General features: G+C 38.2%; 1 protein-coding gene across 41 annotated transcripts; it reads left to right on the top strand.

Annotated features, from left to right (window-relative positions):
- The first annotated feature begins 3606 nt into the window (after positions 1-3606).
- On the top strand, positions 3607-26346 carry LOC103696467 (barley B recombinant-like protein D). Of its 41 annotated transcripts, none has more exons than XM_088705549.2 (5): positions 3627-3989; positions 5175-5282; positions 5404-5465; positions 23733-23848; positions 24999-26346. In XM_088705549.2, the coding sequence occupies exons 4-5, from the start codon at positions 23780-23782 to the stop codon at positions 25959-25961; spliced, it is 1032 nt and encodes a 343-aa protein (XP_088561675.1). In that variant the 5' UTR covers positions 3627-3989; positions 5175-5282; positions 5404-5465; positions 23733-23779; the 3' UTR covers positions 25962-26346. The 41 variants fall into 41 exon arrangements, with proteins under 41 accessions (XP_088561686.1, XP_008776329.1, XP_008776331.1 ...); XM_089925819.1 differs by lacking the exons at positions 5175-5282; positions 5404-5465 and adding exons at positions 12709-12816; positions 15007-15061; XM_089925818.1 differs by lacking the exons at positions 5175-5282; positions 5404-5465 and adding exons at positions 14765-14866; positions 15007-15061.
- The last annotated feature ends 271 nt before the right edge of the window (positions 26347-26617 follow it).

Here is a 26617-nt window from a genome sequence, read left to right on the forward strand (position 1 = left end):
AACGATATTTCTATATTTATGGAGTACCAAGGGGTGACCGAGTGACATTGGCTAGCTTTCATCTTGAGAGAGGGCGAGCTGATGGTGGAGATGGCTTCAGAATTTGTATGAAAAGGAGGGAAGAAGGCTTGGATGAACTGCATTTGAGAAGGAATTCTTGGAGCAATGGGGACCTTTGCCGGTTGCCCACTACCACGGGCAATTGGCAAAACTAAAACAAGAGGAGAAGATTCAAGCATATATTGATGAATTCAGGTAGCTGCAAACCATAGTTACCGGGTGGTCCAATGAAGCATTACTTGGGACATTCATAGATAGCTTGAAACCGTGGTTGTCTAAGGAAGCAAAATTGAAGCAACCAACAACCTTGAGGGAGGCAATGAAGGTAGTAGAAATTCTGGATGACAGCTATAAACTGGAGAAAAAAATTGTCAAGGAGTTTATCAGCAGCAAGAGGAGCAATTTAGAGCATCCAAAGGTTGATATGAAGGGCAAGGAACCAGCTAGTAGCAGCAGCTAGTTGCAGTCCAATGTGGTGAAGAAGTTATCCTGTGAAGAACTTCAGGAATATATTAAGAAGAAGTTATGTTTCAAATATGGAGGCCAATGGAGTAGGGAGCACAAATGCAAAACTGGCCAGGCATACCTGCTGGGTGTTCACAGTGGGGAAGAAGGTGCTGAAACAAAAACTTTAGATGGTGACAACTGCAGAACAGAACTTCAAGTGGTGGCCGAACATAAGAAAGAAAGTGATGATGCAGAATTGTCACTTCATGCTTTGACCGGGACACCAAGACCTTCAACTATGAAGCTATCAATATGAATTGGCAAACATGAAGTCACTTTGCTGGTGGACAACGGGTCTTCACACAATTTTGTCAACTTCGGAATCATTTGGAAGATTAGGCTAAGAGGTATGGCCATAGAACCATTTGAAGTGAAAATTGCAAGCGATGGCAAGTTGAAGTGTGAAGAAGTTGTGAAAGAAGTCTGGATGAATGTGCAAGAAGTAAGAATTCAGGCTGATTTGCATGTAATTCCACTAGTTGGGCTTGATGTGGTGTTAGAGAATGCATGGTTGCGCAGTATTGGAAAAGTAGTGACCGATTATGACTCAATGACAATGGAATTCAAAATCGTTGGACAGAAGAAGAAGTGGTCAGCCATTTACAGCAAAGAAATGAAGTAGTGTGAGTCTAATATGTTGGAGAAGTGGTGCAGGAAGGGAGCTACTTGCTATGCAGTGTTGATGTCTAGTGCAGGCCAAACAGCAAATTCTGCAGCAGAACCTCAGCTGCAGAAGCATGAAAACAGAGGCTACCTCTACCAGTCCAAAAATTGTTAGAAGCACCCGAGGAGTCCTTGAGCTGCCCTCTAGCATTCCACCCCAGCGGCCTTTCAATCATCCGATTCATTTGAAGGATGAAAGCAAACCGGTTAATGTCCCATCCTACCGATATGCACATTTTCAAAAAGAAGAGATTGAAAAGCAAGTGGAAAAGATGTTGAAGCAAGGGCTGATTCGGCATAGCAACAATCCCTTCTCTTGACCCGTCTTGTTGGTAAGGAAGAAAGATGGCTCATAGAGGTTTTGTACTGATTATAGGGCATCGAATGAGGCAACCATCAAGGATAGATTTTTGATTCTGATAGTGGATGATATGCTGGATGAATTGCATGGGGCTAGAGTGTTCACTCGGTTGGATTTAAGGGCTGGATATCATCTAATCCAGATGAGGGATGATGATGTTCACAAGACAGCATTCCGAACATATTCAGGACATTATAAGTCTTTGGTAATGCCATTTGGATTGTGTAATACCCCCTCAACCTTTCAGGCCGCAATGAATGAAATTTTTAGGCCCTATTTGAGGAAGTTTGTTATTGTATTCTTTGATGATATCTTGGTGTATTCATAGTCTGTGGAGGAGCACATGAAGCACCTAGAAACAGTAATGCAGATTTTGGAACCACACCACTTTTACATTAAGGCTTCCAAATGTACTTTTGTCCAAGAGGAGTTGGAGTATCTTGGACACATTATTTTCGGAGAGGGAGTGAAGGTTGATCAAAGAAAGATAGAAGCCATGATTGATTGGCCACTTCCAAAGGACATTTCACCTTTGAGGGGTTTTTTGGGATTGACCGGGTATTACCGATGGTTTGTGAGGAATTATGGACTGATTGCAAAGCCACTGACCATTTTGTTGAAGAACTGGACTGAGGCCGGGAGGATAACCTTTGATAATCTCAAAAGGGCTATGACACAAATACCGGTCCTAGCCTTACCAAATTTCAGCAAATCCTTCGAAATCTATATGGATGCGAGTGGTGATAGAGTTGGAGCCGTGTTGCTGCAGGAGAAGCGTCCGTTGGCATACATCTCCAAAGCTCTTGGACTGCAGAAGAAAGCTTGGGGAACCTATGCTCGGGAGCTCCTAGTGGTGGTGCATGCCGTGAAGACCTGGATGCCCTATTTAGTCGCCAGAAAATTCACAATTGTGACTGATCAATAGGCCTTGCGTCACTTGCTAAAGCAGAAAATTATCACTCCTGAACAACAGAAATTTTTGGTGAAGCTACTTGGTTTTGAGTATGACATAGTTTACCAACTGGATAAAAATAAGAAGGTGGCGAATGCTTTGTCTTGCAAAGATGGAAGTCCAATTCCAGCATCAATTGAAAGGGCTGAAAGGAGTGGAAAAATTCAGATGTCACCCTTGAGGATAAGGGTGTTCTTCAAGAGAGGGAGAATGTTGAGGACCCCCGAAAACCAGGCCTAAAGAGTGCACAACCAAGCGAGATGCATGCCGTGCAAGCCGACCCCGAGGAGGCTGCCTTGGGCTCCATGGCCGCCCAAGGACAATGCATGCAGTTGGAGGCCGAACCCAACCCAGCCATCCCCAAACAGCAGTAGGGTCCAGCCAGAGGAGACCCAATTTAGCGCACCATTAGCACCGGGCTGACCCGTTTAAGCCCGAAATTCAGAGCTTAGAGTGGGTTGACTTAAGGCCAATTGAGTCTTTGTCTTTGAGTCTATGTTCTTACAATTGAGTCCATGTCATTCTCTTTTCATTTGAGTCCATGTCCCCTCTAGAGTGGGGGACTATATAAGCCCAAACTTAGGCCTAGTTTGGATCTTTTTGTTAAATCTGATTTGCCATTGTGTGATTCAATTCCTTAGTTATCATTTAAACTTCTACCCCGACGTTACCTTGGATTGGCCAAGCAAAAGCTATTCAGCAAGGTGTGCGGTAAGGGCTTGGAGGATTATCTTGACGTGTTGCCGTGGGCCGAGCGATGACCGCCAACAAATGCACCACCACGCCAATCACCTCGTTTCGTTCCTATGTGCCAATCACCGAGGCGAGCGCACGATGAATAAGCAAAAATTATTAGTTACATTGTGTGCACAAGCATGATAGCCAATCACCGCGTTGCATTATTATAGGCCAACCACCAATACGAGCGGATGATGAATAGAATCTACAGTAACATATCTCCGTGATTGGTTGCATGCAAAAAATAATTTTTTGTTGAATAAAATCTACAGTAATAAAATGAGATGATCAGCAAGGTGTACTACTATGTAGTGCATACTACGTAGAGTATTAGTTTTCTTCCTCTCTAGCCAATTTTGAAGTGCCTCCACCGTCTCTTTCCACCCTCCTGTTCCCAGAATCATAGAGACCGTCAGAGACCATGGACGAATCCAAGTCCCAGCACCCACTTCAAGCGCCTCGACAAAAGCGTCCATTGAATTCCATCAATTAGCCGGGGCGCAGGACCCCACCGGTCAGAGCAGCCAACGCAGCAAAGCAATAGAGGTGTTCAACTGCCCCCAATAAAAGCCCGGAAGGGGAAGCAAATCGAAGGAACCAAGAGGAGAAGAACAAGAGTGGGGAAGGGGAAGGGGAAGGGGAAGGAGGGAAAGAAGTGAAAGCTCTTGGAGAGATTTCTCTCTCCTCTCTTTACCGATCTCCTCTGAGGTGAGAGACTGACATCCCCCCTTCTTTTTCTTCAATTTTTCTGCTCCCAGCCTCCTGCTTTATGTATTTCTACTGTTCTTGGTCCGAATCGTTCTTCTCCTCCTTCACATTCCACCTTCTGAGCTGATTTATTATTTCGGTATGGTGTTATTTTTTGAATTATTGACATTTTGGTTTACTTAAGTAATAAGTTTAGTGTATGCTTGGAGAATGACCTAGATCTTTAGTTTCTTCCATTGTTAATCTATCTGCAAATTTCACTGCCCCATGAATGATCCGTAGGTTTTTCCGGAGATATCCTAAGGCTGGTGCTTTGTGATTTAGGATTCCATTGATTGATTCAGTCGGGAAGCTTGAGGTGTGGAAATCCCTCGAAAACATACACGCAGTACTGCTTGATGGTTGTTCGTCGAAATGATCTTTCTTGTCTTTATCTCTATTTAGCACTCGGTTAGCATGATGACTTGTGGGAGTATTATGGCTGCAAAGAGTAAACGCTGTAAAGGACTTTCCTATCGCTCCACCAATGTCATCCCTGTATTTTTCTAGGTCAGCTGAACTATTTTAATCTTCGTCTTCTTGAGTCATGATAACTTGTTCATGATAGAGATACGAATTCTCTTATGATAAATTATTACCAAATAATGTAAGTAGGATATGATTTATGCACCAAAGAATTCTAAATATTCATATTTCCTATTTAGAATTTTTACAGTAATGGTGTCAGCTCAATTAATAATTTGCCTTTTCGTCCTCTGAAGTTCTCCTTTCAGTGGTTCAGATATCATTTTGGCATTTCGCCACCATTTGAAGGAAGAGAGGGAGTGAGGGAGGGAGAGAGATTTGTTAGGGAAAAGAGGAAATCTATGTTGTAAGAATAAGGGAAAATCTGAGGAAAGGAGGGGCCAGTTATGTCTAGTCTCATAGTCTGGTTGATATGTGCTGCATTTATCATGAATGTGGTTCTAGTAGTAGATAGATGTACTGAAGAAAACTGCCGATATAAGATTTTTTCTTGTGAAGTTAACATACATATTCTATTTATGAAATTGTTTTAGGAATATGGGTTCCTTCAATGGATTAAAGTTTTCCTATGAGGACATTATATGTAGATCTCTTGATGCATATAAATTGAGTACAGATGTTAGTTGCATCTAACAATTTTTTTTTTTTTTTTTGGCTAAGGCGGGCTGCATCTAACAATTTGGTGGAAGAATATTCAAATTTTTTTCCCCAAAACCACATCTTGGAGTTTCAAATTGAAATCCTTTAAAAGGATTATTTTTACAAAAGGTTCATGTTTTTATTTTTTTTCATAATTTGGGTAATTTAGGTTTTTTTTTTTGATAAAAAGGGTAATTTATGGTTCTTTGATGGTTAAGACGTTCTTGTTACCCTGTTATTCTTATTGCAGCAGCAGCTGCTGCAGTCGTGAATACTATAATAATTCAGTCGTGGCATTCTAGTTCTGTTAATGTGAGGGAAGTATTTCTATATCTTCCTTCTTTATGGTTTTTTTTTGAATTGAATTATTATTTTCTAATTTTATTTGTTTGAATTCAAATGTGGTATGATGATTCAAGTTGAGCTAGAAATTATTTATTTATACCTTGTTAAGGTCCATGTGACCTCTAAGGTCCATTTCTGCGGCTCTAAATAAGTTGCGATGTCACCTACTTACAACTCCATCAAGATCGTGCTAGTTTGGATGGTTCAGGTAACAACCCTGAAAACCATTTTAAATAATCCATTAGTTTCATGCTAATTATGGTGGTCAAAGCAATGAATTTGGAAACCAATTCAATATAAACCATCCCAGACTTGAACTTTATACCTGTGGCATGTTGGTCCCAAAAAGCATGCACACCAGCATTCATTTGTAGTAGTTCCTTTTTTTCCTTTTCTGTTTATGCATTATATGTGACGTGTCATATAGGGCTGACATTTTGAAATATTGCTTTTTCCTTATCCTTTTCATCATTTTATGCTTGTGTTTGATTTGATTTACTAAGATTTATATATCATTCCTATGGGGCTTGGTTCTTTCACTAGTTTTATGGGGAGTTCATTTTTCAATGAACATAATGTGGTGGCATCTATGGTTTACGTAACTGTATTGGCTTTCTTCTGTGTCCAAATACTAGAGCATGCATAAGTTGGTCATGTACACATTGTCTCAGACTTGGACATGAAATGATCCATTTGCATTTCTGGATACTATGCTGAAAATTCTAGGCCATGAAGATGCTCTACGAGAACCTCTCTTTCATTGTACATTAGGGCCTTGCTATCTTTTTCACAAGGTTTTATTGTGAGATTTCATGAGATGTGAGTTTTTCCTCTTGCTTCTGGTTTGAGATGCTAAGCTGTTAACTGAATGAATTTATTTTACTTCTCATTTCTTACCTATTCATAAGTTCTCATGCGTGACACCGGTCTTTTTATTTTCACTTAAAGTAATGCATAGAAAAATTAGTAAAGTGTCTCAACCTCCAAATTACACAGGAGTGGCTACACTTTGTTTATAGAGGATGTGAGGCAGCATTGTGGATAATAAATGGTGGGAATAAGATTTGAATCCATCAGGGATGCTATTTGGTTTTGGTACTTCGTATATCTGAAATGTATCATTTCAGGGCCTCAACTAGAATTTAAACCTGTGAGACATGTTTAGTCCAAACTAGACCCAAATTTTTACTCATTTGAGTGATCGGTCTTACAAAATTTAATTTGATCTGATGAAAAAGGAGTTAAAATACCAAGTTTTGCTTTTAAAATCAAGACTAGGGTCATTTTTGGAAAAAATCAGGATGAAGCTGGAACTAAATTGTATTTGGACCTAGCCAGGTCCAAATTTATTGAGCGAATGGATCATTCTAGCCATCTAAGTCCAAATCATAGGCCTTTGTTATGTCTGATATTTGTTATGCTAGAAGAATCAAATGCATCTTTACCTTGTAAGCTGTCGCTGCACTCCTGAGGTTTTCAAATTATGCGAGCACAAAATATTTAACTACAAAGAAAAATGATTAGTTTTGAAAAATAAGGTGTGAAATGCTGAAATAGATATCAATGTGGTTCTTTCTAATATTTAAGGAAAAGTTGTGGCACTTTTTCTTTCTTATGCTATCACCGTAACAACCAGGTCTCCATCTGAACTATAAAATGACTTTACATCTGAACTATGTACATTCAGTTGATGCGTTGCTGCAAATACCATGTCCTCTGGATATGGTTGATGAATTGTATCCTCAACAAGCAAAAAGTTGATTCAACAATTCAGACAATCGCTGAAATTGATGCATGATATTACGAAAACTGTGACAACCTACACTTAATAATTGCTAACTATGGTTTATTCATCACGCTGCTTTTTAGATATGTGTGCATGGAAAATGCATGAAATGAAGTAGGAAGTGCTGCTGACAGAGAATTTGGAAATGTGCCAGATATGAGGAAAAAGAAGGGAAACTGCCACAGTTTACAATGTCCCCTTTTATACACATATGTTTAGTCATATTTGCAATGATTTTCATGTAGTTTTTGGGATTTCCCCAAAATGTTTTCCATGCAGTTCTCTGGTTCCATGATTTGTAATTTAGTGCATTTCAAAGTCATTTTCAGAAACTCTTGATTTTAAAAGAAAATATAACTTTACCTAGCCAATGTAGTTAAGTATTCTCGTATTGGTTAAGACCTTGTTTTCGCTCATCAACCTGCTTTCCAGGTCACCTGGTTGTTCTTTGCATGCATTTTTTTCTTTTAATTGGATGCCAATTAGTATATCAGGGAAGTTGCTTGTTTGGAGAGAGAGGAATATACTTGCTGGTAATTTAAAATATGAAGGACTGGTAGAGCTTATGAAATTGTTGAAAGCTCAGGATGAAGATTAAATAAAACTATAAGGACACCGGCCAGACATGAAGATTGGAATTTTGTTTCTGGAGTTTTCTTTTTGACCACTGTCTTATGGATTTTTCTAATGTTCTCTATAGTCAAAATGTTTGCTAGATTTTTTTTGCCCATTGTCCTAGGAGATATAGTGAGGTTTGTCGCAGATGTTCTTACAATATGTACTTTTGTAGAGACCATCATTATTAGGTATAACAAATGGATACTGGTCATTAGCTAAGATTAAGATATATTTATAAGAATTTTGTGCTGTGGAAAAGTCAGAAAGAGAAGAACGAATATTTTTAATGAAAGCACATCATTTTGTAAAGAAATTTTCTAGGAGAGCCACTCATGCTCTATGATTTGAAAGGAAATAAAGAGTAAAAAAACCCTAATTGATGATCTTGTTTCCTTTTTGGGCTGGTTGCTATGAATGTGGCATTGGTTCTGACTTGTTGTATCAGCTTTTTGGTTATCTTAGTATGACCATATTTATTTCTTTTTCTTTCAAATTTTAGTTGGTGGAATTGATGTTTTAATTCTTTATCTTCATCTTTTAAGGTTTAGTTTATGTGTTTCTTCATATAATGTAGCAGCTCCAATATTTTTCGTAGACTAGGAGCAATCATTTTCTTAGAAATGTTGATTTGTAGAAGCCAAATAAGGAACTTTTGCATTTATTATTTTAGGTTTGCTCCAAATATTTACTTTTCAATGCTCTCAATCCCATGGGGATATATTCTCAAATCTCAACTATTCTATCTATCGGTCCATCCAAACCAAATTTATCTTGGCCATCTGATGTAGAACATAAGAAGAAAAGAAGATAGAAGAAGAAGAGGAGGGGGAAAGAGCAGGAGAAGGCAGAGGGAGTAGGCAACTCAACATTGTATTCTCAAATCTCAGTTATGCAAATTGTATTCTCAGTGACATAGTCATAGGTTTATATACACAACCTAGAGCCCTAATAAGAGTCTACATAAAAAATAAAATACTAGAGTTCTTATAAAATTCTAGTCCTAAAGTTCATATAAAATAAAAATTTCTAATTTCTATATTCGCACCTCACACAAGTGCGCGTAGATTTCTTATTTGATGGTCCTCGATCATACTTCTCCAGTTGGAAACAACTCGACTTTGGAGGGTGTCTGCAATTACCACTCGAGAAACTTAAGATCCAAGGTGCAAAACTCATCCTTTGTAATTGAAGAAGCATAAAAAAAAAAAGATGGCCCTTCCAGTAATAAGATAACGATGGAAGCCATCATCAAAAAAAGTAACAATCTTATCATCGAAAACTATTTCAATCTCATCTCCCTGTTGTAGAAAATATGGTGTCTTAGGAACTACAATACATGCAGGAACACTAGATGACAAAGCAGGAGGCTCAAAGGTGTCAAGGTAATAAATTCTTCACATTGAAAACAAGATTAATATTCATATGACTAGGTAAATCAAGTAAATATTTATTAGGTCTAAATTTTTTAATGATTGGGAGTGGGTCAGTGTCTCGGGCGTGCAATTTCTTGGAGGAATTTTTAGGTAAACGTTTTGGACAAAGGCGAGCCATGACATTATTTCCTACATTAAACTTCTTAGCCTTACGATGAACATCAGCAGAAGGTTTATAATCGGTATTACTTATTACAATTTTACACCTAATCTCTGTATACAAATCATGCATGTGTTGGGCAAAACTTTTTGCAGGTTCAAAAACGAGTGTTGGGTGGGAAAGGAGCAAGATCAATAGGGGTACGGGGTCGATATCCATAAACATACTCAAACGGCCTCTTACCCGTTGACCTATGCATGGAGTTATTATAAGTGAATTTAGTGGTAGGTAGCACCAAGTCCCAATTACTCTGCTTGTCTCCAACCAGACATCTAAGTAAATCACCCAAACTAAGATTAAGTGTTTCAATCTAATCATCAGTATAGGAGTGGAATGCAAAGGAAAAGATCAAGTTAGTATCGTATAATTTCCAAAGTCTTTTCCAAAAGTAGCTAACAAACTTAACATCCCTATCAGACACTATCGAACTAGGTAACCATGCAGCTTAACAACATCTTTAAAGAATAATTTGGCTACATATGAGGCATCATATGTCTTCCTACATTAAATGAAATATGCCATTTTGGAAAATCTATCAACCACAACAAAGATGGAATCATGAACTCAGGCTGTTCTAGGTAATCCTAAGACAAAGTCCATGCTTAAGTTTTTCCATGGCATATGTGGCCCAGGCAGAGGAGTATGAAGTCCAGTGTTTCTGATTTTATTAGGTGTATTCATACACACATTGTATGATTAACCCGTTAAAGCAAAAAAAAGAAAAAGTCCAGTGTTTTGTTTCTTTGTTTAACTAGCCGACAAGTACGACACTGAGAAACTATTCTAGTTACATGCCTCTTCGATGAAGGCTAATAATCAACAAAGGCAATGGTCTTATCCTTCCTAAATGACTAGCTAGACCTCCTGCATGCATCTCTCAAACTAAGAACTCCATAAGTGATGTATGTGGGATGCATAACCTGGTTGACCTAAATAGGTAACCCTCACGGAAAAATTAGTTAGCATACTGCCTACGGTTTCCACTACTAACTTCTTGATAAATCAAATAAAATTAGGGCAGATAGCATAATCATCCATCAATCTATTAAATTTTTGTAACCTCAATATTCATGGCATGAAGGATGAGAACTACCCTACTAAGGCCATCAGCTACTTTATTCTCAACACCCAAATGATGTTTGAGAACAAAGGAGTACTCATTCAAATACTCTACCCACTTAACATGCTTAGAGTTCAATTTCTTTTATGAATTTAAATACCACAATTCTAAGTAGTCAGAATAGAGTACAAACTCTATGGGTAATAGATAATATCTCCAATGACGAAGGGTCTGGATCACAGCATAAAAACTTTTTGCCATATGTGGAATACTTCTGCTTAGCCTTAGAAAGTTTCTCGCTAAAAAAAGCTATGGGATGTCCCTCCTGGCTCAAAATTCTACCTATACCTATCCCAAAAGCGTGACAAGCAACCTCAAAAACCTTATCAAGTCCAAGATACCTCAAAACAAGTGTCTCACTCATCCTTTGCTTAATTTCTACAAAAGTTCTAGTAGTAGCTAGGGTCCAACGAAAATCTTTTTTTTTTATACTTAAGATAATTGGTGATAGATGCCATGATAATGCCAACATCTCTAATAAAGTGCCTATAGAAAGAAGCTAAATCATGATTGTCCTTGATGTTCCCGAAAGGGACCTTTTGGGAATATTCTTGAACTTGGTCTCATGATTATAAGATATTTCAATGCTATGTTTTCAGTATTGCTTTCCAAAGAGAAACTTGCAGAAACTTGACACTTTGACCAATTAGCTTGGTTAATGGGCCAATATGCTTACAGGCCCAACTGATTGGAATTTGTATATTGTTTGATTGAAAGGAGCTGTAATAATAGTTTGTTTAATTGTTGCATTGTATACAATTTGGTTGAAAGGGTATTAATTCTCAGCACTAGAATCTCTCAAAAATGTGGGCTGAACTGTTAACCAGATGATGTTAGACATTTCTTTAGTGTAGAACCTAGTTTGGGGTTAAAGTAGAGGGAGTGGATATGGTGTCGTCTGTTATGACCTCAACTTCTCCTTAGAGCCCTCCCTTCATCAGGCGGATCATGGAGGAACCGATTCTACCTCGGTTCAAGATGCTTTAGATAGAGCTGCACTACGACACCTCGGATCTCCTAGATCACCTCGAGAGCTTCAAGGCTCTCATGCTGTTGCATGGAGCCACCAATGCCATGCTTTGTTAGGCGTTCCCTGCAACCTTTCCCAAGGTCGCTCGATTCTAGTTCTCCGGGCTTCGACCCAATTCCGTCCACTCCTTTGAGTGGCTTGCCCGCCTCTTCGCGGTACACTTTGTCTCTAGCTGAAGATGGCGCCGCGACATCGGAGGGTCTCCCGTCGGAAACTCTCCAGCAAACAGACTTTTTGCAGGCTACACACGGAGATCCACCCCCCGCACCTCGGTTAGCTTGCTCAGCTCATCTCTAGTCGGCTTCAGGGTTGTCCGAGCTGCACTTCGACCTTAGCGCAATATTGGTGGCAACAATAACCATCCAACCTTATGCTAGCAATTTGGAGTCAGTTTTATGGATCCTCATTTGCCAAGCATTCCTATTCGATGTTATTTCGTGTTTTTCTACATTATTCCTTAAAACCTCCATCTATGTTACCTTAAGGTTTTCCATCTCCTGCTTCCTGAAGTACCTCTTGTTACTAGAGCCCCATTAGATTTTTGTTTAACATGCTCATACCATCTTGCAGTCCCATGAAATTCCAACAGCTCCTTTAATACTTATTTCTCTATCTATCTCTTTTAATTTTACCGTATATCCATCTTAACATTTTCATTTTTGTTACAATTGATTTTTTAAAGCCTTTTAATTGCCCAACATCTTTCTAACATAAAATATTACAAGATTTATTGTTCTATAAATTTTTTCTTTAAATCACCGAAATATGCCATGGAAGCACATCTCAGTTTCATTCAATTATTTCTAATTCTATTATTTATATATCTTCATTTCTCTCTTAATTATTTTGTATAATAGTTCCCAAATAATGGAACCCGACATTTTTGGGTATTTCTTGTCTGTCAATCTTAACTTGGACCTGACTTTGCTTCAATTTTCACTAAAATTGTATTTTATATACTTTTTGTTTTACTTATTTGATACTTTTAAAACCTTCTTCCATAATTCCACTTGGGTGTTTAATCCTAGGATTCCTGTCTCAAGGGCATCACTTCATTCCGCAGGTGTTATACTGTTCCTATAAGAGACTGATATTTGGGACATCCCCAGGACATCGGTCTGCTGAAGAACCAGTACGCTCTGGCCATCCTACTCGGTACCAGTTTAGACTGGTTTGTTTGCTAACCTTGTCACTCGGTGCTAATTAGTATAGCCTGGTCTTGCTCACAGCAAAAAAGGGGTTCCCTTTGTTGCCTTTCATCTCATTTTTTTCAGTTACAGGAGTTAGCTCAGGGAGGAAAAGAGAGAGAGAGAGGAAGGAGAGGAATGAAGAGAAGAGAGGAAGGGTGGGGAGGTGCCGAATATTTAAAAAAGCCTTTGCTACAAACAAGCCTATTTAAAAATCTCAAAAAACCTATTAAAAGGATATTTTTTTAAAAAAAATCATTAAAACCAACAGGATCCCCAAACATAATAATTTTAGAAAAGGATGTTTGGAAACGCCCCAGTAAAGTACATGGATGCTAACCTATCTTGGGTGTCTGGGTAGTTGCGTCCTGGTATTTTAATGACCCTGGACCACGTCAGGACAACTGTTGATACCTGGTTTTGAGGCCTATAGTAATCTGCTTCTTTACTCATAAACAACACTGTATCATTTATGAATAGCACACACTATAGTTCTGGATATTAGCCATACTTTCATCATAACAATTCCTAACACTTATCCATGCTCCAACATACATATCATTTTGATGTACATTTATACACATCCTTCCTTAAGGCCTAACAGATTACCTTATTTGCCACCCTATAAGAAGCTTTTCCCATGTCAGTAGAGATTATATTCTATTATTTTGTCCCTTTTTCTCTGCATTTTTTCTCTCTTAATTTCTTAAGTAAAAAGGAAGCCTACTTTGTTGACCTTTCTGACATAAATCAAAATCTTGTTTGAGTTTGTTTTTTCTCTTAATTTTGTTTTATTACTATTTATTCCTTTCCTGTTATTTCATATAGTCACTCATAAATTTGATTCTCCAATCATTAGAGCCAAGGAATGCTGAACTGGCCCGTATTGGCCGGTTTAGCCTGTACCGACCGGTCCGGTCTCTGTCCGGTCCGGTTCGGTATTACAAAATGGTACCGTACCGGCCGGTACTGGCTAGGCCATTTTTTTTGGGCTTTTAGATGCGTGAACTCGGCCGAACCAGTGGTACCGGTTCGAATCGGTACCGAACTGGTCCGGTGGCCCACCGGTATGCCTACGGGTACCAGTTCGACAATCCTTGATTAGAGCATTTCTATTTGTCACCTTTACTCTATGCTTTTTCTCCAATTGTCTGGCATGCATTTTCTTGGTTGTCAGAACCTCATTGAAAAAGTTGGTAAGCCAAGTTAGCCTAATAACTCCCACGACTTTCCAGACCTTAATAGATAATTCATCCAGTCCTAATGCCTTTCTCTTTCCCATCCTTTTCAAATCTACCTCTTTGTCAGTTAAATGAATTGTATGAACAGAGCCCTGGCACCTCTATCATTGTCTCTTCAATGAAAATATCTCTAATATAATAATGAAATTTAACAGTGTTTGATGAAATAACATCTTCATCTTTCTTTAATTTCCTCATCTTTTAAGGGTATCCTATTATCCTCACCTTTGATGCATATAACTTGATCGATAGCCTTAAAATTCTCTTCTCTTATCTCAGATTTCCTCTTAATTCAACTTCAATTCTTAGGAAGGTCTAGTTAATGGTGATGAACAACAGTGATCATGAACCATTTCATGATCACTGTTGAATTTGTATATCTATTAGCCTATCTAGGAACTCATAATTTATTTTCTTGTTCATGAAGTAAAACGGTATGCTTTGTTATATGTTTCCTTTAGCAAATCTGTAGATTTATGCTTGTGTGTGATGTAAGTTGAAGGAATTTTAAGTGAGAAACAGGTTTCTCATATCTTCTCTTGAATCTTTGTATGTCCAAAATTTAATATTTAATCGAATGTTGTCTTGGAGGGAATATAACATTTACTTGACCCAATTTAATTGTCATGTAAATATTTCTTTGCAATTTAAATTTTCATTATTTTAACTTATCAAATTTTTTTTTGGCTAGATTTCTTTTTTCTTTTTTTGGTACAAGAGGGTGTCGGACCCAATCAAGCATGAGGGAAAGCACAGCCAATCACATCTGCACTAACTGAAAAGCACCAGCCCTGTAGGATAATCTGAGCTCCAAATTATGATTTTGTCTTTTGCTCCTGCACCATAGTTTGCGAGGAAATCAATCCTCTCGTGTTATTCTTCCTTCTTATTCTTTCATTTTCTGCTTATTTTCTCTTCTTTCACCTCCCGCAGGTTACTTTCTTCCCTCTGGCAGCCACATTTTTCTCTTATCCCTCTTTCATTGCAGGTTTTTTTTTCCCCACTGTTCTATCTCCTGTATCTTAGCTTTTATATCATAAAAGGCAAGTGTTAATTAGACCAGTCTGCACGCCTATTCACTGCTGTATTGGACAAAATGAGAACTACGGCAGGCTTCTGCAATAATTTGGCATCAAAGCTCAAATTGACAGCAGATCTAAATTAGATTTGCTCTATTTGTCCAATAATTACCAGCCCTACTGATGCTGGGTTATATCGTGATGCCGCCAAATTATAATTATAAAATATAGGATGCAAAATTGGGCTGATAGGTGTGCCAACTCTCTTGAGTGTCTGTATGCCATCCTGGCTTTCTAAATCTTTTCTTTATTGCCCTAGTATGGTAACTGGTCGGGAGTGTATTTTTGGTAATTTATTTTGTCCTGGTTTTGTATTTATATGTGGTCTATGGGCTTTCTCAGAAAAAGAAGCATAGTTTGGAGAATATCTGTGACTTTCTTTGTTCTCTTGGAGCAGTGTTTGCTTAGAATTTATTCTCTTACTTACCTAGATGTCCTCTTTTCCTATCATATTTCTTTTTCTTCTCTCTATCTATTTCTTTTCTCCCAATACTAGAGAAGTTATGTTTTGCGATTCTTTGCCAAATGAAATATTTGGACAAAGTCTGAAACTAAGTGAGCCCAAACAATTGAAATCAGCTCCTTTTCACACTGGCTGGTCTACACCACTACTGAAGTGATTTAACGTTGATTTAAGATAAGGTCATCTTGGAGTCTCTTGAAACTTATTGAATGAGACAATGAGAACCTCTTTTTTACCACTGGACAAGTTTTTCTTATCATGGGGCGAGTCTCTTCATCACTAGCATGATAAAATTTAAACCACTTCATTCACCTAATTTGGTTTGCAAAATTCATTCCAACCTCTATTGGCAACAGACTAGTGTGGATACAGTGACTACATGTTTGTTATCCATGCCCTTCTCTACCACAACCTCCCTTGATTTGCGAACTCTATGACTTTACCTACATTTTGCGATGGCCACACCCTTGACCTTTGTATCCTCTTCCCTTCAAGGAGAGAAATATAACATTACTTGTTATAATTGAAGAAGTTGAAGATGTAATAGAAGTCAAAATTGTCATTGAATATGTGAAGAATATTACTTGCTCAAAATTGCAGCTTGATATTCAGATACAAGGCTTGGCAAAAATTTGGTAACTTGATTTGCAAACCTCTAGCTTTGTAATAGCTCATAAACAACTGCTATTATTATAATAACTTAAATCTGTCAAAGCACTGAATATTCTACCCCATTGTCTTAATATAAAAGATTACTTATACAATCAATAGAATAGCCCTTGGGAAACATGGCATAGCACGGACTTGGGGTTTTGTTTTATCCTGTAGCCGTGTTGTGATCTTAGTAGCAGGAATCTTCTATCTAGGGTAATGGACCTGCTTTGGAAACTCCTTGTAAGGTGCTTATAGAATATTCGTTCCCCACATCGGCACCTATACCCACTTCCCATTCGAGAAACTAAGTTGTAATGATAGTACATTTTTTCATATACCATACAAGTCCTTGCATGTAAAACGATGGGTCTATTTATTAATCGTAACTTGTGTATTGTAATACATACTAGTCAGAGAGTCTAGTTTGGATGCACATTGGGTTATGAAAATGAGTTAGGCTACAGGCTAGATGCTAAATTTATGGCGAAAGATCTAACAACTCATATTTAAGATCAACAATCCAACTTGAAGATCCAAACATTTGAATGTGATCTAGGTCACAAGAAATGCTTAGAAACCAAGTATCATGTGTTTTGGTTGTCTCTAACCTAAGCATTAAGTCGATACAAAAATGGATGGTTTTAATAGCATGGTACTATGTTTTGCTATGATATAATCATCAGAACCTTTTGAATTCAAGTCTACCTATGTTTTAAGATATGATTCATGTTCACTCATGTAAATTTTAAATTTATATACCTGATCATGTATTTTAATACATAGAATAATTGATATTTTCCATTTTTGTACTTCTTTGATTTGTGGGCTAGAATTCTTCAAAAAATATGATTTTTGGTTTAAGTATGTTTTATAGATGTTGATCAAACTCAATGGTGTAGATCTTCAATTTGGATGACCCATCATCACTTTTGGAATAGTTAAACTAGTTGTCAAATAATTAATCTTTAGAGTGCAATCAAAGTCTATAAATATTCAATAAACTAAAATCAAAAGTAGCTAAGCTAAGCTATCTTGAGAATAGGTCTAAGGCAAAAGTTGGCCGTATCACCCAGCTCGGGGTGTAAAAAACCACTCCCCAACTCGGTAAAAAGCCCCCTCTCTCTCCTCTCTCTCTCTCTCTCTATGGTTCCCTTAGCCCTCCTCTCTCTCTCTCTCTCTCTCTCTCTCTCTCTCTCTCTCTCGCTCCGCTAGGGTTAGGGTTATGGTTTAACCCTCTCTTTTCCTTCCTCTTTCCTTCCTTCCATCTCCCTCTTTTTGTTTTTGTATGCCCTGGAGCGACACGGTATGGGTCTATACCATGTCAATTGGTCGCCGGCTGGTGCCTTTGGTACCGATCCGGCGAAACTTCGGCAAAACTATTATAACTGTTAAATTACTTTGGTCTTTCCTTGTCTGTTATGTTGTAGGGCATGTCTGGTTATTTTAGATATCCAGCAACACTGTACTCAGCATTCAGATTCTAGTGCCTTTGATTTTTGGCCTATAGGAGAACATTTTAGCTTGTTTTTTAAATGATGTATTAGTAACATACTTATAACTGTTTACATGTTAAATTTCTGCTCTGAATTTTCAGACAAATAGTCTGTATTACTAGATTATTTTTCTTGTAAAAGACATTCCTTCAGCTATAAGACAGTTGGTGTTAGACCTCTAGAACTGCCACGTATGAATTAAATCCACTAATTGTTTTTGATTTTATTTCTAGAAGCCTATTCCACTTTTGAGCACTTTGTTTGATGCTTAACAAATATCTTCAAATGTCAACATTAATTATCATTATATTGATATTAACAGCTTCATCAGATTTGTCTCACGCTTTTTTTAGTAAAATTAAAATAAGTTTTTGATGCTTGCTGGTTTAGCATCTAATATCCTAGTTTGCGTAAATCGAAATCATGAATTAAATCAATTATCATCTCATTGAGCAAGGTCCGCCGAACCGATACCAAGACCCATACCGGTTGGCGAATGGGTTGGTACGATATTAGGTTCTTTTTTTTTAGAGTTTTGAAGTTGATTTAATTGATATCTTTTTGAACTTTTTTAATGATTTTAAGTCTAATTTGATATGTTTTGATGTTTCTATAATTCCAGTTTAACCTAAATGATGCATCTTACTGTTTTAAAAGGATACAAAACATAAAATATTTTGTAAGATGCTGCATGCTACAAGAAGCAATATAAAATATCCTCAAATCAAGTAGAGGTAAAAAATATTAAATAATTCAATCAATTAGCTATATTTAAAGTACAATATATATACCGATATCTAAAATCTCGAGTGGCGATGCCTCTCGTAGATATCCAGATTATTAGTATAGTCAGAAGGCACATCAGCCCACCTCTTTAATTAAGCGGCATTGTAGTTTTGTATCTTCATTCCATAAGAAATGCGCTCCGGGTTATAAGCACTCTCGAATCTTTTGCTGAAGCTCTAGCTCTGAGAGTTATCCTCTGGCTGATAAACTAGCTGATAAAACGACTGTGCAGAGTTCCATCTGAATAAGCTGGCAACAAAATTCGATTCATAAGATGCTCCAGGCTGCGTAGTGTAGTAGCGATCGGAAGATGCCTTAGACATTCTATATCCATATCTATATCCGTATGGTTCATAGGCTGTCTGTGGCTGTGGATAATAGGATCCAATATACGACTCCGAATCTGATATATTTATAGATTCTACTTTATGTGCGGAATTATTTGCAATTGCATCGTGTCTTCCTAAATGACCTCGAGGAGCCTATTTTCTATATGCAATCGGATTCTTGCAGGCTCCACCAAATCGTACACCATGGTCCCTATCCTATGTAGCATGCATAAATTGGAACTTATCGGTGAATTGAAGACTATCTTGTGGCTATCTCATAAACGGTGGCCTCATGCCCTCCAGTCTTCTTTCTGGCCAGTAGATCCATAACCACCGGAACTGCTGTCCCTAATTTCTGAATCTGAGTGAACCAACTCCTTCACACACTTCATTGGGGCTGCAAGTGCCTTTTGTTTGTCTTTTTTGGTGTATTGGGCAGCTGCCTTCTTACTCTTCATGCCATCCGCTGCCTGCTTACCCTTTGCGCTACTCTCTGCCTGCTTATCCTTCATGCCCCTCTCTGTCTGACTATGTTGGAGGATGTATGTTACCTTTCGGACCGAGTCGATCGAATAGTGTAGTGGCCTCGTCTAAGTATCTCTTGATCATATCTCTGAGAGGATGTCTCGGACAAAGAGTCATGTTGTGACCGACTCCTTTATGGCTGTAGCCGATCAGCTGGAAGGATGCATGGAATATTGTTCTCTGCCTATTGTGCTGCATTGATCCTAGCCTCGTTGGCTTCGAAACTGGCCGGTCATGGAGGGGATTCTCATTCATCAAGCTCCAGCTTATGTTGCTGGCTCACAAACCATCCGATTATAGGATCATCCTCATCATCAATGAAAGCACTATGCATTGGATCTGTGTACTTTAGCTTCACTTTTTTCTGAATATACTTCAACCTCAACCTCAGATTGTAGTGATTATGTGCAAAGTTGTTGAGGCATTTCTGTGTCAAACGGTTTTTCTGCTAGTTGTGGATGAGGGTGAAGGTGGACCAGTTGTGCTCACAGCTACTCGAGGAGACCGTTTGGGAGAGGATCCGGATAGCTAGCTGCTTAAAATTTTTTGCGGACAAAACAAAATGAATCCACCATTCAACTGCAAAACATTGAAGAATATTTTCATATAAGATAATCTCATATTAGTAACCATTTAACGCCAGATAGATGTTCTCCTAATATGTTCTATATATGGATTCATACATTTCTGACATATGACAGTTGCAGAGACTTCAAAGCTGCCAGTGCCCTCTAAATATTTTGGTCTGTGAAAAAAATATCATGTTGTATATATGTTAATAATTAAATATAGCAGTTAAATTATACATGTCACTTAAGTGAACTTACCTTTTCTAGGCATAAAGTCGCGACTTCTAGATCAGGCTCCATTTTGTAAATCACATTACGTGGAGTGGCTAGAAGTTCGCCATCTATATTGATTCCAACTACAGTGTACTGAAATTGAGGGTTCAAGTAGTATGCTGCAGATAGAGTTCGTTATTGTCTTAGTAAAATTGTATAAATTCAGGAGCAGTATAATTTTCAATATTCTTGCTTACCTACTAGATGCAAGTCCTTGTCCATCTAGTAGTTCCACCGCCGCTCAATGATGTCGATGTACTTCTGGGCGTACGTCAGATCTGCATCCTTAATTTAAATTTTTGCCCTCTCCATCATGTGATACAAGAAGCCCATTTGGGGGTATCTCTCGTTGTCCACGGGTTGAAGCATTTTATATAATGGTCTGATAGTCTTCACTATTGTAATGGCCTGTAACCAGAATATCTGCCTCGTCACTAAGTCCTTGACAATGCTTTTTGCTGTGCCGGCTCTCGCATATCTACTTTTTTGCCGCTCGGGACTAACAAACATTTGACGTAAGGCTTATTTCTTAAGAACACTATCAAGTGCAACGTAGTTGTTAGCAAACCGTATGATTCCTAGTCTCAAGATCTCTCCTCTTGCATACCTCCTCATCAATGAAAGGGCCAATGTACGGTTATAAATATATTCGGTGATGGTTTGGCTTGTCCACCATCTACTGCATCCTATGAATCTTCACAGTGTTTATCAACATGAGGTCGATACAATGTGCAGCATATGGGGTCCAGAAAATATATGACCGTCGCTCCATCAAGATTTCTTCGGCAGCCTTATATTGTGACCCATTATTAGTGATGACCTGCACGCCATTCTTCTCTCTTACTTGATTAATTACCTCCATCAATTTGAGGATGTACATGGCATTATGCACTTGATCAGAAGCATCAATCGACTTGTGAAAAATGTTTTCATATCACAATATGTCAAGAAGTTGATAATACTCCACTTGGTAGGACCGATCCAACCATCACATCACCGTCAGTCCATATGTGGGCCACTTGCTCTTGGATGAGGCAATCCATTTCTTTAGCTCATTATTGTCAAGAAGCTCAACGTAGATGCCCTTTGGACCTAGAGGATCTACACCAGGACCGACAGTTTGTATCGAGAAAATGTCAGACTTATAGTTGTATTGTCTGTCACATTCACTGGGATGTGGCTGAAATGGAACCAAGATCCAATAGCTGCCATATATCCTTTTTATCATTTTTTAGCATTGTGTTAACCTTCTACTGTTTCGAATTTCTACTGAAAAAGGCATATGGATCTAAATCATGGATTGCTGCTCTTGGTGAAATTTCTCTGGATGACTTTTTTTTATTACCAAAATCCTCTAACATAGATGCAATATAACACTGTTTCTGTTGATGACTCTCTGATTGAGGAGGTTCTACTGAACTCTGGATTTGCCCTGCTTCTTGCAGTACCGGAGTCCGACTTATAGTATGAAGGCCCAAATCGAGCCTTATATCTGGCTACCTCATCCTGCTGCTACTGATCATCCAAGCTTGCCTGCATGGCAGCTTGGATCTGTGCCTCGTTATCGGGAGTGGACATCTCCTCTAACTTCTTGAAGTGATAGGAAGCTGGCCTGTTGCTCGGCGATCCACCTTCGCCTTTTTGAAAATTCTCTCTTTGTTGCTCTGAAATCAGCAAAGTGTTTCTTTATCAGTTGCCGAACCTTCTGTGGGCATTTTCAGCACATAGATACGTCGGAATAACCACCAGCTAAGTGCTGCTTCAATCTGCTTATCCTTCTCTTGAGCTCTATGTTGCACCAGTTGCAATTCTAATAGTGCCGACTCGAGAGCATTTGCCCATGATCCTAACTAATGGTACATTTTGGCTTCTTTTTTCTTGATGGTTTCGTTTCTGCAGGTTTATCAAATACGTTAGTTTATCAATTATTTAAAAAAAGCAAAATTTCATTATGATGAAGAGAATTTTTTTTAACTCATAAATTATATCTGATTTATCTAATACACAATACAAATATTTCATATATTATTTATTTATTTATATATTTTTAATAATTTTTAAATTCAAAAAATATGTTTTCTACCTCAAAAATTACTTATGAAGTATGTAATATGTAGTACTAATTTTTCATAATTTTTGGTATTAATTATATATTCTTATTTTTTTAAATTAAAAAATAATTTTTTAAATATAAATATTTTAAAAATTAATTTCAGCTCGGATCCGTATAGAACCCAACAATGGATATTACATATATTTTTTAGACTCCATCAAAGGCTACTTATTTCTCAATTTTTTTTAAAATTTAGGCTTAGGTCAATGTGCACGTGATCACATTAGAACTTGAATAAATAGACACCAAATTTTGCTAAAGAGTAGTTATATGCCTCTAAATACACTTCTGATTTTATAGTTTTTTTTAACTTTAAATTTTTATTTTTTTAATCTAAAAGTATATTTTTAATTTTTAAATATTATATATAATTCAAAAATTAAATATTTTTATATCATCGTGTAGAGCATCCATAGATCTACAACATATAATAAAATCAAGGCCAAATTAAAAATTTTGGCATGATCTTTTCTTATTTTGCAAATTTTGAGCTATTGTTTAAGTAAAAAATATAGAGAAAATTAGATAGGAGAGAGGAGACCCACTTTATTTAGGCTTGGATTTTTCTTCAATCATACTGAATCGGGGAAGAGAGTCGTTTAGCTGTCTTGTGGCTAAACGAACTTCCAAAACAAACTGTTGGGGTCTTCCCAACACTTGTTTTTAACAAAATAAGCAGAGGAGGCGGGGGCTCGGTTCCGAATCAGGTTGACTTGGTGCGAACCATCCGGTTCACATCGAGTTCGAACGGTTCTGGCCGATTCTAGGCCGGTTTCGGTCGGTTCGGTCCGATTCGGGCTTTTTTCGGCCAGTTTCGGTCTGTTCGAAACCCATTCCACCCGGTTCGAGGCCGAAACCGATTCTAATAGGCGAACCGATCTGGTTTTCCACCGGGTTGGCTCGGTATAGGCCGAACCAGGCGGTTTGGTCCGGTATGGCTTACCTTGCCACTGAGTATAATCCATCGCATAATCACTTGATGCATAAGAAGACACCTTGAAATCATTTGTTTTTTGGTTTGTGTTATTTAAATAATGTACTTCATGAATACCGGTCTCTACTTTGTTGCTGATTATGAACTTAGTTCTTGGTAATATCAACATATTTGGTTAATGAACTATCAGTATTAAGTGAATTTCTTTCTTCAGAATCCAGTCTTGTTTCAACAGGTGCTTAACATTGACTCTGACTGATATGTCCATAAACACTACTCAGTATGTTTTTACTTCCAGAAGAAAAAAACTTGGGACAATTTTACTCGAGCTGTAGAACTCTTTTTCCTGCATGTTGAAAAGTTAAAAATAAATGAACTAAAATTAAAAAAAGAACTTCCCCCTCCCTCCTTTGAATTAGGGCTCTTTTGATGCTCCATCAGGTATCTGAATTGTTCCACTTCCTTTATTGCTGAAAGCAAATGCAGATATGGATGACGGTCGACATCGGGAAAATGGAAGACACAAGCCAGATCAATTCAAATCAGTTCACACTCAGGTAAAGCAAAGTACATTAGACTGCCATCTGCTTTTGTTATTCTTAATTGTCATAATTATGCTGCTTTCAACGTGTTAACCATTTACAACTTAAATATGATAAGCAAACCTTGTTCCACCGATTTAGGGGTTGTCTATCCCTGCTTCACTGTAAGCTTTTATACAAGGTCAAGCCCTCCAAGATAGAAAATTGTTTCAAGTCATATCCCTATACCCTCCTAGCTATATCATGACGTTATATCTCTCTCCACTACAACCATTGTTGGTCATCATTATCATATGAAAACCATCTTGTATGGATTTTTCTTAGCCTGTGATCGTGGCACTTTTAAGTATGTTCTAATAAGCTAATCAACAACTGTTTTTTCACTTGTTCTACCATATGTCCACCCTAATATCCTCACCTTTCCTATGCACTTGTTATGCTCTTGCCAAGGTTTAGCATTTTCTTGTAAATAAAAGGAACAACGTCATATTCATTGCCGAGTCCCTTCAGGTTGGAGTCTTCTTTCTTGTTTTTCTTGGTGAACTGAAGGAACAAACTTGACTCAAGAGAAGAAAACAAAGGAAGAAGTTGCCTGATCCTTTTGTCTCTGCAGGATTATGTTGATATTGCCTGCTTTTCTGATTCTTCTCTCTCTGGAGTCTACATATCATAATTATGGCAAAGAGGTTGTAAATGATGCATGTCAGAATGTACTGACCTAATCAGGCTATTAAGGTAGGTGTCTGTTGAACGTATATCTAATACAAAAGCATTCTTTCGTTCTCTTTCTTATCATATTTTAGGATCCTTTCATCTTAGCTACCCTCATTCACTTCTCTCAGTTTTCTCTGTTTATTGATACCAATGAAGTTCTTGTGATCTAAATTTATCATGTCATACTTTCTGTAAAATGAAAGAGTAATGAGTAATTTAAGTTTCGCAAATTGTCGTTTTATATGAGCATTCTAAAATTCTTGAATCCTCTTCTTTGACTGCTGAATCATGTGGACGTCTCATGCTTTGGTCATGGTAGATTGAGATGCTGATCAAAAACACCCTTTTTAGGTTCTCTCCATGCTACCTGCTTCAATATATGGATGAAGTTATGATACCTTGCTTTTCTAACTACTTGTACGATGGTCCTAATCTTTGCACGATATTGTAGTGGATGATGCCACAACATCAGATGAAGGACCATCAAACTATGAAGCTCATGGCCATCATGGCTGAGCGGGATAGTGCTATCCATGAACGCAACCTAGCCATCTCTGAGAAAAAAGCTGCTTTGGCTGAGCGAGATATGGCAATCCTTCAACGTGATGCTGCAATTGCTGAGCGAAATAATGCAATTATGGAACGTGACAATGCAATCGCTGCTCTTCAATATGCCCGAGAGACCGGCATGAATGGTAATGGTGGAAATGGATGTTCTCCTGGCTGCACTGCTCCGACAAAGCATCATGACCACCTTCCACATGTTCATCCCTCACCGAAACAACTATCAGATGCTCCATATGACCATGAAAGACAGGTGGATGTTACTGAGGCATATCCAATTTCGACTGCAGTAGAGAGTGCAAAAGGCAGCAAGGTTAAAAGAATGAGGAAGGAGAACGGAGTCCAAGCAATTCCAACCAAGAAGTCATCAAAATCACCAAAGAAGAACAAGAGGAGTGGTAATGATGATCTAAACAGGCAGGTTAGCATTGCAAAGTTCCATGGTGAGTGGAAGGGTCAGGAACAGGTTAGTGATGGGGGAGATGTGAATAAGGTCCCTGTAACAAAGCACCAGTGGAAGGGTCAAGACTTGGGCTTGAACCAGGTCTCATTCGATGAATCAACCATGCCGGTACCTGTGTGTTCATGCACGGGAAAGTTCCACCCATGTTACAAGTGGGGAAATGGTGGGTGGCAGTCTTCATGCTGCACCACAACACTGTCCATGTATCCGCTCCCGGTGATGCCCAACAAGCGCCATGCTCGCGTTGGAGGACGGAAAATGAGCGGCGGTGCTTTCATTAAGCTGCTCAGCCGGCTGGCAGCAGAGGGCCATGATCTGTCGACACCAGTGGACCTTAAAGATCACTGGGCTAAGCACGGGACAAATCGCTACATCACCATTAAGTAATGTAGAATCTCTGGTAAGCTACTTGCGAAGCTAATAGGGAGCAACAAGGGCCAGCCCTAGTGACTGTAGGCCTGTTATTTGTTCTTCCTTTTTAAGGAAGACGATTCTGCAGAAATGTTAGATTGTGTTCAGTGGAAGATGATGGGTAGTGTTCTAAATGTGATCAGATGTTGCTTTCTCCAATATATGTACCTTATGGATGTCAATATATTTTGTGTTTCAGCTACCCTGCAATGGTAAGGCTTAGGACTGGAATATGATTCCAGAAAGTTGCAGGTATGCTTTAGAGTAGGGTCTATGTATGTAGAACTGATCTTGTAAGATGCTGATTAGCAAAATACTGTGCTCACTTAATGAGGTTATGTTTTGTTAGACTTGTAGAAAAGATTCATCTTTTATCTTTCTCATGAATTTCTGATATTTTTTTAAACTGTCTTTTCTGTTCTTTCTTTTTCTTGTGGAGGAAAACTGTTGTAAACAGTTCCCGGAACTGCTTAACAGCTGGAGACATTGAAATTTCCGGAAGTTTGATTGCAGGACGGCCATCGTCAAGATTGGATTTCTCTGGCATTCTAGGGTTTGGGAATGTCTTTTCCGGTTGTCGCAAGAGAGCCAAAGGTATGATGCAATATGTTGTGATTGGTTAGTAGATTGTC

Source organism: Phoenix dactylifera, chromosome 10, assembly GCF_051530095.1.
Source record: "Phoenix dactylifera cultivar Ajwa chromosome 10, Ajwa_hap1_PhDact_Kaust_v1.1, whole genome shotgun sequence".
NCBI lineage: Eukaryota > Viridiplantae > Streptophyta > Magnoliopsida > Arecales > Arecaceae > Phoenix > Phoenix dactylifera.